The sequence below is a fragment of the Coregonus lavaretus genome (genome assembly GCF_964263955.1).
Source record: "Coregonus lavaretus genome assembly, contig: HAP1_SCAFFOLD_340, whole genome shotgun sequence".
Lineage (NCBI taxonomy): Eukaryota > Metazoa > Chordata > Actinopteri > Salmoniformes > Salmonidae > Coregonus > Coregonus lavaretus.
The window spans coordinates 375,068-388,907 of NW_028166140.1; the positions used below are offsets into that span (position 1 = coordinate 375,068).

The following is a 13,840-nucleotide window of genomic DNA, read 5'->3' on the forward strand; positions in this document are numbered from 1 at the left end:
TGAAAATCTATGGCAAGACTTGAAAATGGCTGTCTAGCAATGATTAACAACCAACTTGACAGAGCTTGAAGAATTTAAAAAAGAATAATGTGCAAATATTGTACAATCCAGGTGTGCAAAGCTCTTAGGAGACTTACCCAGAAAGACTCACAGCTGGAATCACTGCCAAAGGTGATTCTAACACGTATTGACTCAGGGCGTTGAAAATGTATCTAATCAAGATAGTGTTTTATTTTCCATTCATTTTATAATAAATGTTAAATCCATTTTAATCCCACTTTGTAACACAACAAAATGTGGAAAAAGTCAAGAGGTGTGAATGCAAATGACTGCTGTCTGAACACACACACAAATCCGATTTGGTCACTTGTAACTTGCTGTTTGGACAGTCAGTATTCCAAAACAGATTTGAGCATTAAGGCCTGCAGTGTGAACAAGGCTTCAGAACTCCAAGGATTAAGTCAAGTCACATTGACCTAGTGCAGCATCAGACTCCAATAGTGGTCTGTCTCTGTAAGAATGCTACCGCCTCTACCGCCTCTACCGCCTCTACCGTCTACTGCCTCTACCGTCTACTGCCTCTACCGCCTCTACCGCCTCTACCGCCTCTACCGCCTCTACCGCCTCTACTGCCTCTACCGCCTCTACCGCCTCTACCGCCTCTACCGCCTCTACCGCCTCTACCGCCTCTACCGCCTCTACCGCCTACCGCCTCCTGCCTCTACCGTCTACTGCCTCTACCGTCTACTGCCTCTACCGTCTACTGCCTCTACCGCCTCTACCGCCTCTACCGCCTACTGCCTCTACCGTCTACTGCCTCTACGTCTACTGCCCCTACCGCCTCTACCGTCTACCGCCTCTACCGCCTCTACCGTCTACTGCCTCTACCGCCTCTACCGTCTACCGCCTCTACCGTCTACTGCCTCTACCGCCTCTACCGTCTACTGCCTCTACCGTCTACTGCCTCTACGTCTACCGCCTCTACCGTCTACTGCCTCTACCGCCTCCTACCGCCTCCTGCCTCTACCGCCTCTACCGCCTCCTACCGCCTCCTGCCTCTACCGCCTCTACCGCCTACCGCCTCTACCGTCTACTGCCTCTACCGCCTCCTGCCTCTACCGCCTCCTGCCTCTACCGCCTCTACCGCCTCTACCGCCTCCTACCGCCTCCTGCCTCTACCGCCTCTACCGCCTACCGCCTACCGCCTCTACCGCCTACCGCCTCTACCGCCTACCGCCTCTACCGCCTACCGCCTCTACCGTCTACTGCCTCTACCGCCTCCTACCGCCTCTACTGCCTCTACCGCCTCCTACCGCCTCCTGCCTCTACCGCCTCTACCGCCTCTACCGCCTCTACCGCCTCTACCGCCTCTACCGCCTCTACCGCCTCTACCGCCTCTACCGCCTCTACCGCCTCTACCGCCTCTACCGCCTCTACTGCCTCTGGCGCTTTCTCAATTTTCTAACTCCCGACTTTTGAGTTAGAGGTAAGGACAGAGGATGCAAGGGATGGAGGAAAGATGAATTGAGAGCCTCTATGGATGCTCACCTGCTCCAGCGTAGCAGCGAAGCCCTGTCTGTCAGCCACGTAGGGAAGGCCATGGACCAACCCCACCTTCTCTGTCATCTGGTTGGCCATATCTGTCAGAGTGTCCGGTTTCACTGGGGAGGAAGAGGATCAATCAATCTACCAAAATGATTATTATTTATTTGTTATATAAATCAGCAGTTGTCCCTAAAAAGGGATTTTACAGATCAGGCAATGGGATCTTACTTATCATTTTCATAGTATTTCATTCAACTACAGTATTTGAATATAGGTGAATAAAATAATGTTGTGTTTGTATGTAAAGCAATCAAACTATCTAGGCTCAGTTTATTTGTTCAAGGTTCAAAACAAGAACACACAGAATCTCCATGATCAAATGGGAAGTAGTTTGGTGTGAGTCAGCGATAAAAAGGAAAAAACAGGGCTGCTCACTGACTTGGAATACTGGCGGTGATTCATTCTGTTATGATTAAATCAGAGTAAGGAAATGTTCCAAATGGCACCCTATGTAGTGCACTCCTTTTGACCAGGGTAGTGCTCTATGTAGGAAATAAGGTTCCATTGGGTCCTGTTCAAAAGTAGTGCACTATGTAGGGAATAGGGTGCCATTTGAGACACACACAGAGTTAGTTTCCTACCTCGTATTCCGCTGTCGCAGATCCACACCAGGTCATACTTTGCCCCCTCATAACCTGGCATCAGGTTATTAATCTTGGGGTTGATGCCAACCTTCTTTCCTCCTGTAAAAGAAGGACATCAGTTTTCTTCAGTGGCCTGAGGTGCCTTAACCAGTAACCGCTGGAGGTGCCTTAACCAGTAACCGCTGGAGGTGCCTTAACCAGTAACCGCTGGAGGTGCCTAAACCAGTAACCGCTGGAGGTGCCTTAACCAGTAACCGCTGGAGGTGCCTTAACCAGTAACCGCTGGAGGTGCCCTAACCAGTAACCGCTGGAGGTGCCTAAACCAGTAACCGCTGGAGGTGCCTTAACCAGTAACCGCTGGAGGTGCCTTAACCAGTAACCGCTGGAGGTGCCCTAACCAGTAACCGCTGGAGGTGCCTTAACCAGTAACCGCTGGAGGTGCCCTAACCAGTAACCGCTGGAGGTCACGATCACCAGACTGGGTCATGAACCAGTTATGAAACCAATACATTCTCTTAAACCCTCACTTACAGATGGTTTCACTTCCTGTTAACCCAGTGGTATTCAGATGGTTCCACTTCCTGTTAACCCAGTGGTGGTATTCAAACTTTTTTCAGCGGGGACCCCATTTTTTCCTGCCAGAATTTCTGGGACCCCACCCCAAATCTAATGACACAACCTTATAAATATAAATAACAATAATAATAATAATAATAATACAAATCAAAAAACGGTACATTTTGATTTTCACATCAACAAATAACCTTCAATTCATTACATTATTTATTTTTTACCACCTTTTTCTCCCCGATTTCGATCTTGTCTCATCGCTACAACTACCCAACGGGATCGGGAGAGGCGAAGGTCGAGTCATGCGTCCTCCGAAACATGACCCGCCAAGCCGCGCTTCTTAACACCTGCTCGCTTAACCTGGAAGACAGCCGCACCAATGTGTCGAGAACTAATACATACATTGTACAATTGTATAAATAAAAATTATCAATAACGTTAGTATATTGTCCCATGAAATAATATATACTTACTTCCAGTGAAGGGAAATCTTAACACCACAGCATACAATGACATTCTAGACGATTCTGTGCTTCCAACTTTGGGGAAGGCCCTTTCCTGTTTCAGCATGACAATGCCCCCGTGCACAAAGCGAGGTCCATAATGAAATTGTTTGTCGAGATCGGTGTGGAAGAACTTGACTGGCCTGCACAGAACCCTGACCTCAACCCCATCGAACACCTTTGGGATGAATTGGAACGCAGACTGCGAGCCAGGCCTAATCGCCCAACATCAGTGCCCGACCTCACTAATGCTCTTGGCTGAATGGAAGCAAGTCCCCGCAAACAATGTTCCAACATCTAGTGGAAAGCCTTCCCAGAAGAGTGGAGGCTGTTATAGCAGCCAAAGGGGGGGGGACCAACTCCATATTAATGCCCATGATTTTGGAATGAGATGTTCGACGAACAGGTGTCCACATACACTACATGACTAAAAGTATGCGGTCTGTATCATGTACCGGTTCACGGATCATAGGGTATTACAGCTTGTGAAAGTATTCACCCCCTGTTATGATGTCATTTCATAGTGGTGGGAACAAGGACATTTAGTAGATCAGTCGAGGGAGCTTACTGGTGGTTTATCTTAGAATGATTGATATATATATATGATTTACTGACTTGGGTAAATACCATCAAAGAAGGGAGTGCCCACTGAGGGTTAACAGATGTTGTTGAAGAAACGTGTAACATGACATATATAAACTGAGAGGTTTTCTTTGTCTGTGAGTTCGGATGGCAAGAGGCAGAGCATGCTCCTTTTGTTAACGAACCCGGTACCGAATATTACATATTTGTATGAACTCTCCATCTAAGTGTTAAGTATATTCTTGCATCATGAATTACTTGATACCCGAGACACTCATAACACCCCCCCCCCCCTTGGCATGTTTCCTATTTTGTTGCCTTACAACCTGGAATTAAAACAGATTTTTTGGGGGGTTTGTATCATTTGATTTACACAACATCCCTACCACTTTGAAGACGCAAAATATTTTTTTATTGTAAAACAAACAAGAAATAACACAAAAAAACTGAAAACTTGAGCGTGCATAACTATTCACCCCCCAAAGTCAATACTTTGTAGAGCCACTTTTTGCAGCAATTACAGCTGCAAGTCTCTTGGGGTATGTCTCTATAAGCTTGGCACATCTAGCCACTGGGATTTTTGCCCATTCTTCAAGGCAAAACTGCTCGAGCTCCTTCAAGTTGGATGGGTTCCGCTGGTGTACAGCAATTTTTAAGTCATACCACAGATTCTCAATTGGATTGAGGTCTGGGCTTTGACTAGGCCATTCCAAGACATTTAAATGTTTCCCCTTAAACCACTCGAGTGTTACTTTAGCAGTATGCTTAGGGTCATTGTACTGCTGGAAGGTGAACCTCCGTCCCAGTCTCAAAACAGGTTTCCCTCAAGAATTTCCCTGTATTTAGTGCCATCCATCATTCCTTCAATTCTGACCAGTTTCCCAGTCCCTGCCGATGGAAAACATCCCCACAGCATGATGCTGCCACCATCATGCTCCACTGTGGGGATGGTGTTCTCGGGGTGATGAGAGGTGTAGGGTTTGCGCCAGACATAGCGTTTTCCTTGATGGCCAAAAAGCTCAATTTTAGTCTCATCTGACCAGAGTACCTTCTTCCATATGTTTGGGGAGTCTCCCACATGCCTTTTGGCGAACACCAAACGTGTTTGCTTATTTTTATCTTTAAGCAATGGCTTTTTTCTGGCCACTCTTCCGTAAAGCCCAGCTCTGTGGAGTGTACAGCTTAAAGTGGTCCTATGGACAGATACTCCAATCTCCGCTGTGGAGCTTTGCAGCTCCTTCAGGGTTATCTTTGGTCTCTTTGTTGCCTCTGATTAATTAACTCCTTGCCTGGTCCTTGAGTTTTGGTGGGAGGCCCTCTCTTGGCAGGTTTGTTATAGTGCCATATTCTTTCCGTTTTTTTATAATGGATTTAATGGTGCTCCGTGGGATGTTCAAAGTTTCAGATATTTTTTTATAACCCAACCCTGATCTGTACTTCTCCACAATTTTGTCCCTGACCTGTTTGGAGATCTCCTTGGTCTTCATGGTGCCGCTTCCTTGGTGGTGCCCCTTGATTAGTGGTGTTGCTGGGGCCTTTCAGAACAGGTGTATATATACACTGAGATCATGTGACAGATCATGTGACACTTAAATAAAGTCCACCTGTGTGCAATCTAACTAATGTGACTTCTGAAGGTAATTGGTTGCATCAGATCTTATTTAGGGGCTTCATAGCAAAAGGGGTGAATACATATGCACGCACCACTTTCCCGTTATTTTTTAGAATTTTTTGAAACAAGTAATTTTTTTTCATTTCACTTCACCAATTTGGACTATTTTGTGTATGTCCATTACTTGAAATCCAAATAAAAATCAATTTAAAATTTCAGGTTGTAATGCAACAAAATAGGAAAAACGCCAAGGGGGATGAATACTTTTGCAAGGCACTGTACAGGTCTAAAAAGGGACTAAAATGTTCACTTGTATGTGATACAAATGTAAAAAGCATGTCAAACATCCTTCCTCCCGATTAAGTTTCTATGTGAGAATTGCCAGAACAATCTTAGATACCAAAAATATTTTCCGTCCACGCTCACATGGAATAGCCCAACTATGGATTCTTGTTTAGTCAGTCCCCTTGTGTACTGACAGGACACAGTACTGAGCATTGACATGTTTCCCTACTTACAACTACACATTTTAACATATTTATTAGACAGATCTTAGAATAGCAGGACATGAGACATGAATTGACAGTTGTTCAAAGAACACATCAACACATTATAGGCTCTTACCTATAAATAAACGAGCATCAACGTTGGGATATTTTCCAAGAAGCTTTTTACAAACATCAATGGCTGGGTCGTCATGGTCCTGCACACACAGCAGGATCTCAAACTGGCAAAGAGACAAAGACAGAGAGATACATTAGTCCAATACTGTAGAGAAACGGAGAGCCTGCACACACAGCAGGATCTCAAACTGGCAGAGAGACAAAGACAGAGAGATACATTAGTCCAATACTGTAGAGAGAAACGGAGAGAGAGATAAATGTTAGTCCAATACTGTAGAGAGAAACAGAGAGAGAGAGAGAGAGAGAGAGAGAAATGTTAGTCCAATACTGTAGAGAAACTGTATTCCAAAACTGTGGAGAAAGACAGAAATGTTAGTCCAAGCCACGAGGCATTTATTAAATTCATTTGTTTAACCAGGATATTCCACTCAGTAACAATTTCCACTGTTTTCCAGGGAGTCGTGGGTTACAAGAAAAAACACTTTAAAACAGATAGTTGAAAATTTGAGTCAGGACTGAACTGACTAAAACTAGAATTAGTATTAGACCCTGCACAGTGTTCTACTGGCCCTCTGACCCCGTCAACAGTGTTCTACTGGCCCTCTGACCCCGTCAACAGTGTTCTACTGGCCCCCTGACCCCGTCAACAGTGTTCTACTGGCCCCCTGACCCCGTCAACAGTGTTCTACTGGCCCCCTGACCCCGTCAACAGTGTTCTACTGGCCCCCTGACCCCGTCAACAGTGTTCTACTGGCCCCCTGACCCCGTCAACAGTGTTCTACTGGCCCCCTGACCCCGTCAACAGTGTTCTACTGGCCCCCTGACCCCGTCAACAGTGTTCTACTGGCCCCCTGACCCCGTCAACAGTGTTCTACTGGCCCCCTGACCCCGTCAACAGTGTTCTACTGGCCCCCTGACCCCGTCAACAGTGTTCTACTGGCCCTCTGACCCCGTCAACAGTGTTCTACTGGCCCTCTGACCCCGTCAACAGTGTTCTACTGGCCCTCTGACCCCGTCAACAGTGTTCTACTGGCCCTCTGACCCCGTCAACAGTGTTCTACTGGCCCTCTGACCCCGTCAACAGTGTTCTACTGGCCCTCTGACCCCGTCAACAGTGTTCTACTGGCCCTCTGACCCCGTCAACAGTGTTCTACTGGCCCTCTGACCCCGTCAACAGTGTTCTACTGGCCCCCTGACCCCGTCAACAGTGTTCTACTGGCCCTCTGACCCCGTCAACAGTGTTCTACTGGCCCTTCTTACCCCGTCAACAGTGTTCTACTGGCCCTCTGACCCCGTCAACAGTGTTCTACTGGCCCTCTGACCCCGTCAACAGTGTTCTACTGGCCCTCTGACCCCGTCAACAGTGTTCTACTGGCCCTCTGACCCCGTCAACAGTGTTCTACTGGCCCTCTGACCCCGTCAACAGTGTTCTACTGGCCCTCTGACCCCGTCAACAGTGTTCTACTGGCCCTCTGACCCCGTCAACAGTGTTCTACTGGCCCTCTGACCCCGTCAACAGTGTTCTACTGGCCCTCTGACCCCGTCAACAGTGTTCTACTGGCCCCCTGACCCCGTCAACAGTGTTCTACTGGCCCCCTGACCCCGTCAACAGTGTTCTACTGGCCCCCTGACCCCGTCAACAGTGTTCTACTGGCCCCCTGACCCCGTCAACAGTGTTCTACTGGCCCCCTGACCCCGTCAACAGTGTTCTACTGGCCCCCTGACCCCGTCAACAGTGTTCTACTGGCCCCCTGACCCCGTCAACAGTGTTCTACTGGCCCTCTGACCCCGTCAACAGTGTTCTACTGGCCCTCTGACCCCGTCAACAGTGTTCTACTGGCCCTCTGACCCCGTCAACAGTGTTCTACTGGCCCTCTGACCCCGTCAACAGTGTTCTACTGGCCCTTTGACCCCGTCAACAGTGTTCTACTGGCCCTCTGACCCCGTCAACAGTGTTCTACTGGCCCCCTGACCCCGTCAACAGTGTTCTACTGGCCCCCTGACCCCGTCAACAGTGTTCTACTGGCCCCCTGACCCCGTCAACAGTGTTCTACTGGCCCTCTGACCCCGTCAACAGTGTTCTACTGGCCCTCTGACCCCGTCAACAGTGTTCTACTGGCCCTCTGACCCCGTCAACAGTGTTCTACTGGCCCTCTGACCCCGTCAACAGTGTTCTACTGGCCCTCTGACCCCGTCAACAGTGTTCTACTGGCCCTCTGACCCCGTCAACAGTGTTCTACTGGCCCTCTGACCCCGTCAACAGTGTTCTACTGGCCCTCTGACCCCGTCAACAGTGTTCTACTGGCCCTCTGACCCCGTCAACAGTGTTCTACTGGCCCTCTGACCCCGTCAACAGTGTTCTACTGGCCCTCTGACCCCGTCAACAGTGTTCTACTGGCCCTCTGACCCCGTCAACAGTGTTCTACTGGCCCTCTGACCCCGTCAACAGTGTTCTACTGGCCCTCTGACCCCGTCAACAGTGTTCTACTGGCCCTCTGACCCCGTCAACAGTGTTCTACTGGCCCTCTGACCCCGTCAACAGTGTTCTACTGGCCCTCTGACCCCGTCAACAGTGTTCTACTGGCCCTCTGACCCCGTCAACAGTGTTCTACTGGCCCTCTGACCCCGTCAACAGTGTTCTACTGGCCCTCTGACCCCGTCAACAGTGTTCTACTCTGACCACTTCAACTGTGTTCTACTCTGACCACTTCAACTGTGTAAATCAGAGGCTTATTCTGACTGATACTACTTTTCACCTGGTGCTCTACAGTGCATTGGGGAACTTTTCAGACCCCTTGGCACATTGTGTTACGTTACATCCTTATTCTAAAATCCTCCTCAATCTACACACAATACCCCATAATGACAAAGCAAAAACAGGTTTCTAGAAATGTTTGCAAATGTATAAAAAAAAACTGAAATATCACATTAACATTAGTATTTAGACCCTTTACTCAGTACTTTGTTGAAGCACCTTTGGCAGCGATTACAGCCTCGAGTCTTCTTGGGTATGACGCTACAAGCTTGGCACACCTGTATTTGGGGAGTTTCTCCCATTCTTCTCTGCAGATCCTCTCAAGCTCTGTCAGGTTGGATGAGGAGCGTCGCTGCACAGCTATTTTCAGGTCTCTCCAGAGATGTTCGATCGGGTTCAAGTCAGGGCTCTGGCTGGGCCACTCAAGGACATTCAGAGACTTGTCCTGAAGCCACTCCTGCGTTGTCTTGGCTGTGTGCTTAGGGTCATTGTCCTGTTGGAAGGTGAACCTTCACCCCAGTCTGAGGTCGTGAGCGCTCTGGAGCAGGTTTTCATCAAGGATCTCTCTGTACTTTGCTCCGTTCATCTTTCCCTCAATCCTGACTAGTCTCCCAGTCCCTGCCACTGAAAAACATCCCCACAGCATGATGCTGCCACCACCATGCTTCACCGTAGGGATGGTGCCAGGTTTCCTACAGACGTGACGCTTGGCATTCAGGCCAAAGAGTTCAATCTTGGTTTCATCAGACCAGAGAATCTTGTTTCTCATGGTCTGAGAGTCCTTTAGGTGCCTTTTGGCAAACTCCAAGCGGGCTGTCATGTGCCTTTTACTGAGGAGTGGCTTCCGTCTGGCCACTCTACCATAAAGGCCTGATTGGTGGAGTGCTGCAGAGATGGTTGTCCTTCTGGAAGGTTCTCCAATCTCCACAGAGGAACTCTAGAGCTCTGCCAGAGTGACCATCGGGTTCTTGGTCCCTCCCTGACCAAGGCCCTTCTCCCCCGAATGCTCAGTTTGGCCGGGCGGCCAGCTCTAGGAAGAGTCTTGGTGGTTCCAAACTTCTTCCATTTAAGAATGATGGAGGCCACTTTGTTCTTGGGAACCTTCAATGCTGAAGACATTTTTTGGTACCCTTCCCCAGATCTGTGCCTCGACACAATCCTGTCTCGGAGCTCTACGGACAATGCCTTCGACCTCATGGCTTGGTCTTTGCTCTGACATGCACTGTCAACTGTGGGACCTTATATAGACAGGTGTGTGCCTTTCCAAATCATGTCCAATCAATTAAATGTACCACAGGTGGACTCCAATCAAGTTGTAGAAACATCTCAAGGATGATCAATGGAAACAGGATGCACCTGAGCTCAACTTCGAGTCTCATAGGAAAGGGTCTAATACTTATGTAAATAAGGTATTTCAGTTTTTAATTTGTAATACATTTGCAAACATTTCTAAAAACCTGTTTTTTCGCTTTGTCATTATGGGGTATTGTGTATAGATTGATGAGGAAACATTTTTAATGTAATCCATTTTAGAATAAGGCTGTAACGTAACAAAATGTGGAAAAAGTCAAGAGGTCTGAATACTTTCCGAATGCACTGTATGTATTATATACATTACCATGTATCTGCCCTTGTAATACTCGGGATGACACACACTAGAAATGTCAGCGGTTGGTTTTCTGACTCACTGGTATGTTGTTTCACAGCTACTATTGACTATGAAGAGATCCTGACACAGTGAACCTGTACAGACATGTTGGCTAAGGCCTGTTTTAAAACAGGACGTCACCATCTGAAGGTAAGGCAGGGCGTTTTTAAATACCTCAGTCACCCCATCCCTAACCATACGTCACGTCCAAGTACTGTACGGCATAGTGTTGACTCACCCAAAGCGCTGCAAGCGTGAAGACAGTTGTGAAAGGCTATCGTTGTGTCAATCATATGATTTGGTTGGTAACACGCACCACAGTCTAACGTTTCCCTTTACAGTACGAGAACATGTTGTTCTACAGGAAGCGGCTACTTCTGGTTTGCTGCCTTACTTTGATCTGTCTAACTGTATTGCTTGGTGGTGGGCAGGCTAATACCTGCAGTCAACTTGTGCAATACATTAGGAGATAAAGCAGGTTTCTTCATTACGTCATGAAGCTTACCATAGATCCCCAGAACAGTTGAGCACGTCATGTGATTTGTTTGTAAAAATGGCACAACAGCAGAAAGCTTGAGCCGGTGAGTCCATAGCGTTCTATATCTATCGGTGAGTCTCAGTTCTGCGGCGCACATGAGATGATTAAGTTAGACTTGTATGCAATTCACTACTAAATGTTTGCCATCAGATATCTTATAAATGGCTTTCTGCCAGAAGTCAAAGAGCTCTGGATGAGTTATGTAAAGCGGCCATTTTCTCCCTGTGCTTCCTACTAGTGTTTTTTTTCCCCCTCCTCCGTTCTCCTCCCCTCTGCTCTGTGTTCACATGCTGCTCTCCCTTCAGAAAAGCATGCATCACAACTTTGTTCATTTGCACAATATATTTAGTTCACTTTCGCTTGTAAATATCCACACTCACCGAAAATAACATTCAGTAGCTACTAGATATGCTTGTATAACTTTATGAGATGGATTTTCCTGTCTTTGCAATTCGTTTCTGTTTGTTTTCGCTCGTTAGCCTTTAGCTAACAGCGTCTATATGATTTCGCTAATAGTTCTAGGAGCTCTCTCTAGGAGCTGATCCGTCGTCAGTATTGTGGAATAATTTGAATGTTAAGGAAAGATTTGAATGGAGAAAGCTGATCCGAGAGCAGCGCTCCCTTTCTTCCGATCCTCTCAGTATCGACACGTGCTACAATGACGCACTCAGCGACCGTTCTCTCTGCGTGGTGTTTCGGGAAGCGCGTGCTACATCTTCAGACGTTGTAGGAAAGATGCATCGTTAAAAACACTTGTAAGCCTAAATTCCATCGCTTTTGGGAAACTGGGCCGAGGTCTGTATCCTGAATGAATGTGAGAAATCAGCATTTGAGGACCGTGTTGGATATACATGTTCCCAGGAGACAGCAACTTACCGAGATCAGGGCCAGCTCCTTCTCGAACTCTTGGTCGGACAGTCCGAGCGGATTATAATTTGTTCAGATGGTGAGGAAACCACAAACAGGCTAGGGACGGGAATGGCCAGGATTCTATATGTATTGCGAATCGATACTGTGATTTTATTGCGATTCGATGTTCCAAACACATATTGCTCACCATATGTCTGCTGCAGAGGGGCAGAGAGAGCCATGGAGAAAACACATTTTTGATCAGTCATGGAAATAAATGGGCTGAAAACAAATTGTCTCCCTATTTAAAAAGATGTAGAACAACCTATGAAGGTAAAATACTGGAGTTTTGGTGCAGGTATATCCAACTAGCACAAAAATAATATTGCGATATTGTCAAAACGATACATCGTCAAAAATAATATCCCGAAATGTAACTATCGATGTCCCCACCTCCATCACTAAAACAGGCATGCCCAAACTAAAGATTCAAAACCAAACAAAAGGCATCATGGCCACCAAACCCCAGCCTCCTCACGGCTCTGCCAGCTGCGACACTGACTGAACATCACCATAATTGGCAGCACCTTTCTCCTTTTCAACCAGGCTCAGCGCCTGGACAAGGTTTCTGCTGCCCCCTGGGGGAATGGAGTGGAAGTGGTAGTGCGCTGTCTAAAACTACCTAACCAATTCCCTAACAATACAATACAGAACAGGTAGTACCTTGGGGTAGTCGAGTTCAAAGAAGGTCTCCAGGTTATTGATGAGGTTGGGGTCTACTCCTTTCAGAGGCTTCAGTAGAGAGACCCCTGCCAGCTTACTGTAGGGCTGCTTGTCACTGGTCTTCTTATTGAGATAGAGTCGGCTACATTCAGGGAGACAGACACACAGACAGACAGACAGAAAGGGAGACAACAAACGAGATCTTGAGTTAATTTTTTTACATTATCCTTGTAATCTTAGAACAGACATTTACAACACTATTAGCCAAAGTTGAGGCAACTTAGAACAGACACAATCACAAATTCACAACGCTGGTATCAAAGGGGTTTTAAAATCACTTCACAGGTTTTTCCAACGGCAAGACGTCAAAAGGTGGCGTTTATGTTGTGATAAGATAAGTCCTTGTCCCATGCTACTGTCTTTACAGGCCAAGTCTACATCTCATTCTCAATCCCAACGGGAAAGAAAGGCACCGCCTAAAACGATGGAATTAGACTGTCTGTCCAACTTTGCCATTGGGGTTGAAGCATAGCAGCCTAGGCCTAATTATCTACATCTGAGGCCATGGATCATGTGACTGACTCATCTCAACATTCCACAATCTCTGAGGTGGTCTGAATGAAACGTGATGATAAACCATTGTTTCTGAGTGAATCACATACATGCTTTCATTGTCTGCATCCCAAAAATCGCACCCTATTCTCTGCTACTAACTACCTGCTGAACATTAAGGATTCTCTACCTGCTGAACATTAAGGATTCTCTACCTGCTGAACATTAAGGATTCTCTACTGAACATTAAGGATTCTCTACCTGCTGAACATTAAGGATTCTCTACCTGCTGAACATTAAGGATTCTCTACTGAACATTAAGGATTCTCTACTACTAACTACCTGCTGAACATTAAGGATTCTCTACCTGCTGAACATTAAGGATTCTCTACTGAACATTAAGAATTCTCTACTACTAACTCCCTGCTGAACATTAAGGATTCACTACCTGCTGAACATTAAGGATTCTCTACTGAACATTAAGGATTCTCTACCTGCTGAACATTAAGGATTCTCTACCTGCTGAACATTAAGGATTCTCTACTGAACATTAAGGATTCTCTACCTGCTGAACATTAAGGATTCTCTACTGAACATTAAGGATTCTCTACCTGCTGAACATTAAGGATTCTCTACTGAACATTAAGGATTCTCTACCTGCTGAACATTAAGGATTCTCTACTGAACATTAAGGAT

General features: G+C 46.7%; 1 protein-coding gene across 1 annotated transcript in view; it reads right to left on the minus strand.

Moving 5' to 3' along the window:
* LOC311115018 (ceramide glucosyltransferase-like) overlaps positions 1-13,840 on the minus strand; it is a 36,797-nt gene that overhangs the window by 17,158 nt on the left and 5,799 nt on the right. The window contains exons 2-5 of the mRNA XM_084190236.1: positions 12,593-12,734; positions 6,081-6,183; positions 2,187-2,288; positions 1,549-1,661 (exon numbers count right to left, since the gene is read on the minus strand). Of these exons, the coding sequence (XP_084046362.1) occupies positions 1,549-1,661; positions 2,187-2,288; positions 6,081-6,183; positions 12,593-12,734 (460 nt within the window). The remainder of the gene's footprint in view (positions 1-1,548; positions 1,662-2,186; positions 2,289-6,080; positions 6,184-12,592; positions 12,735-13,840) is intronic.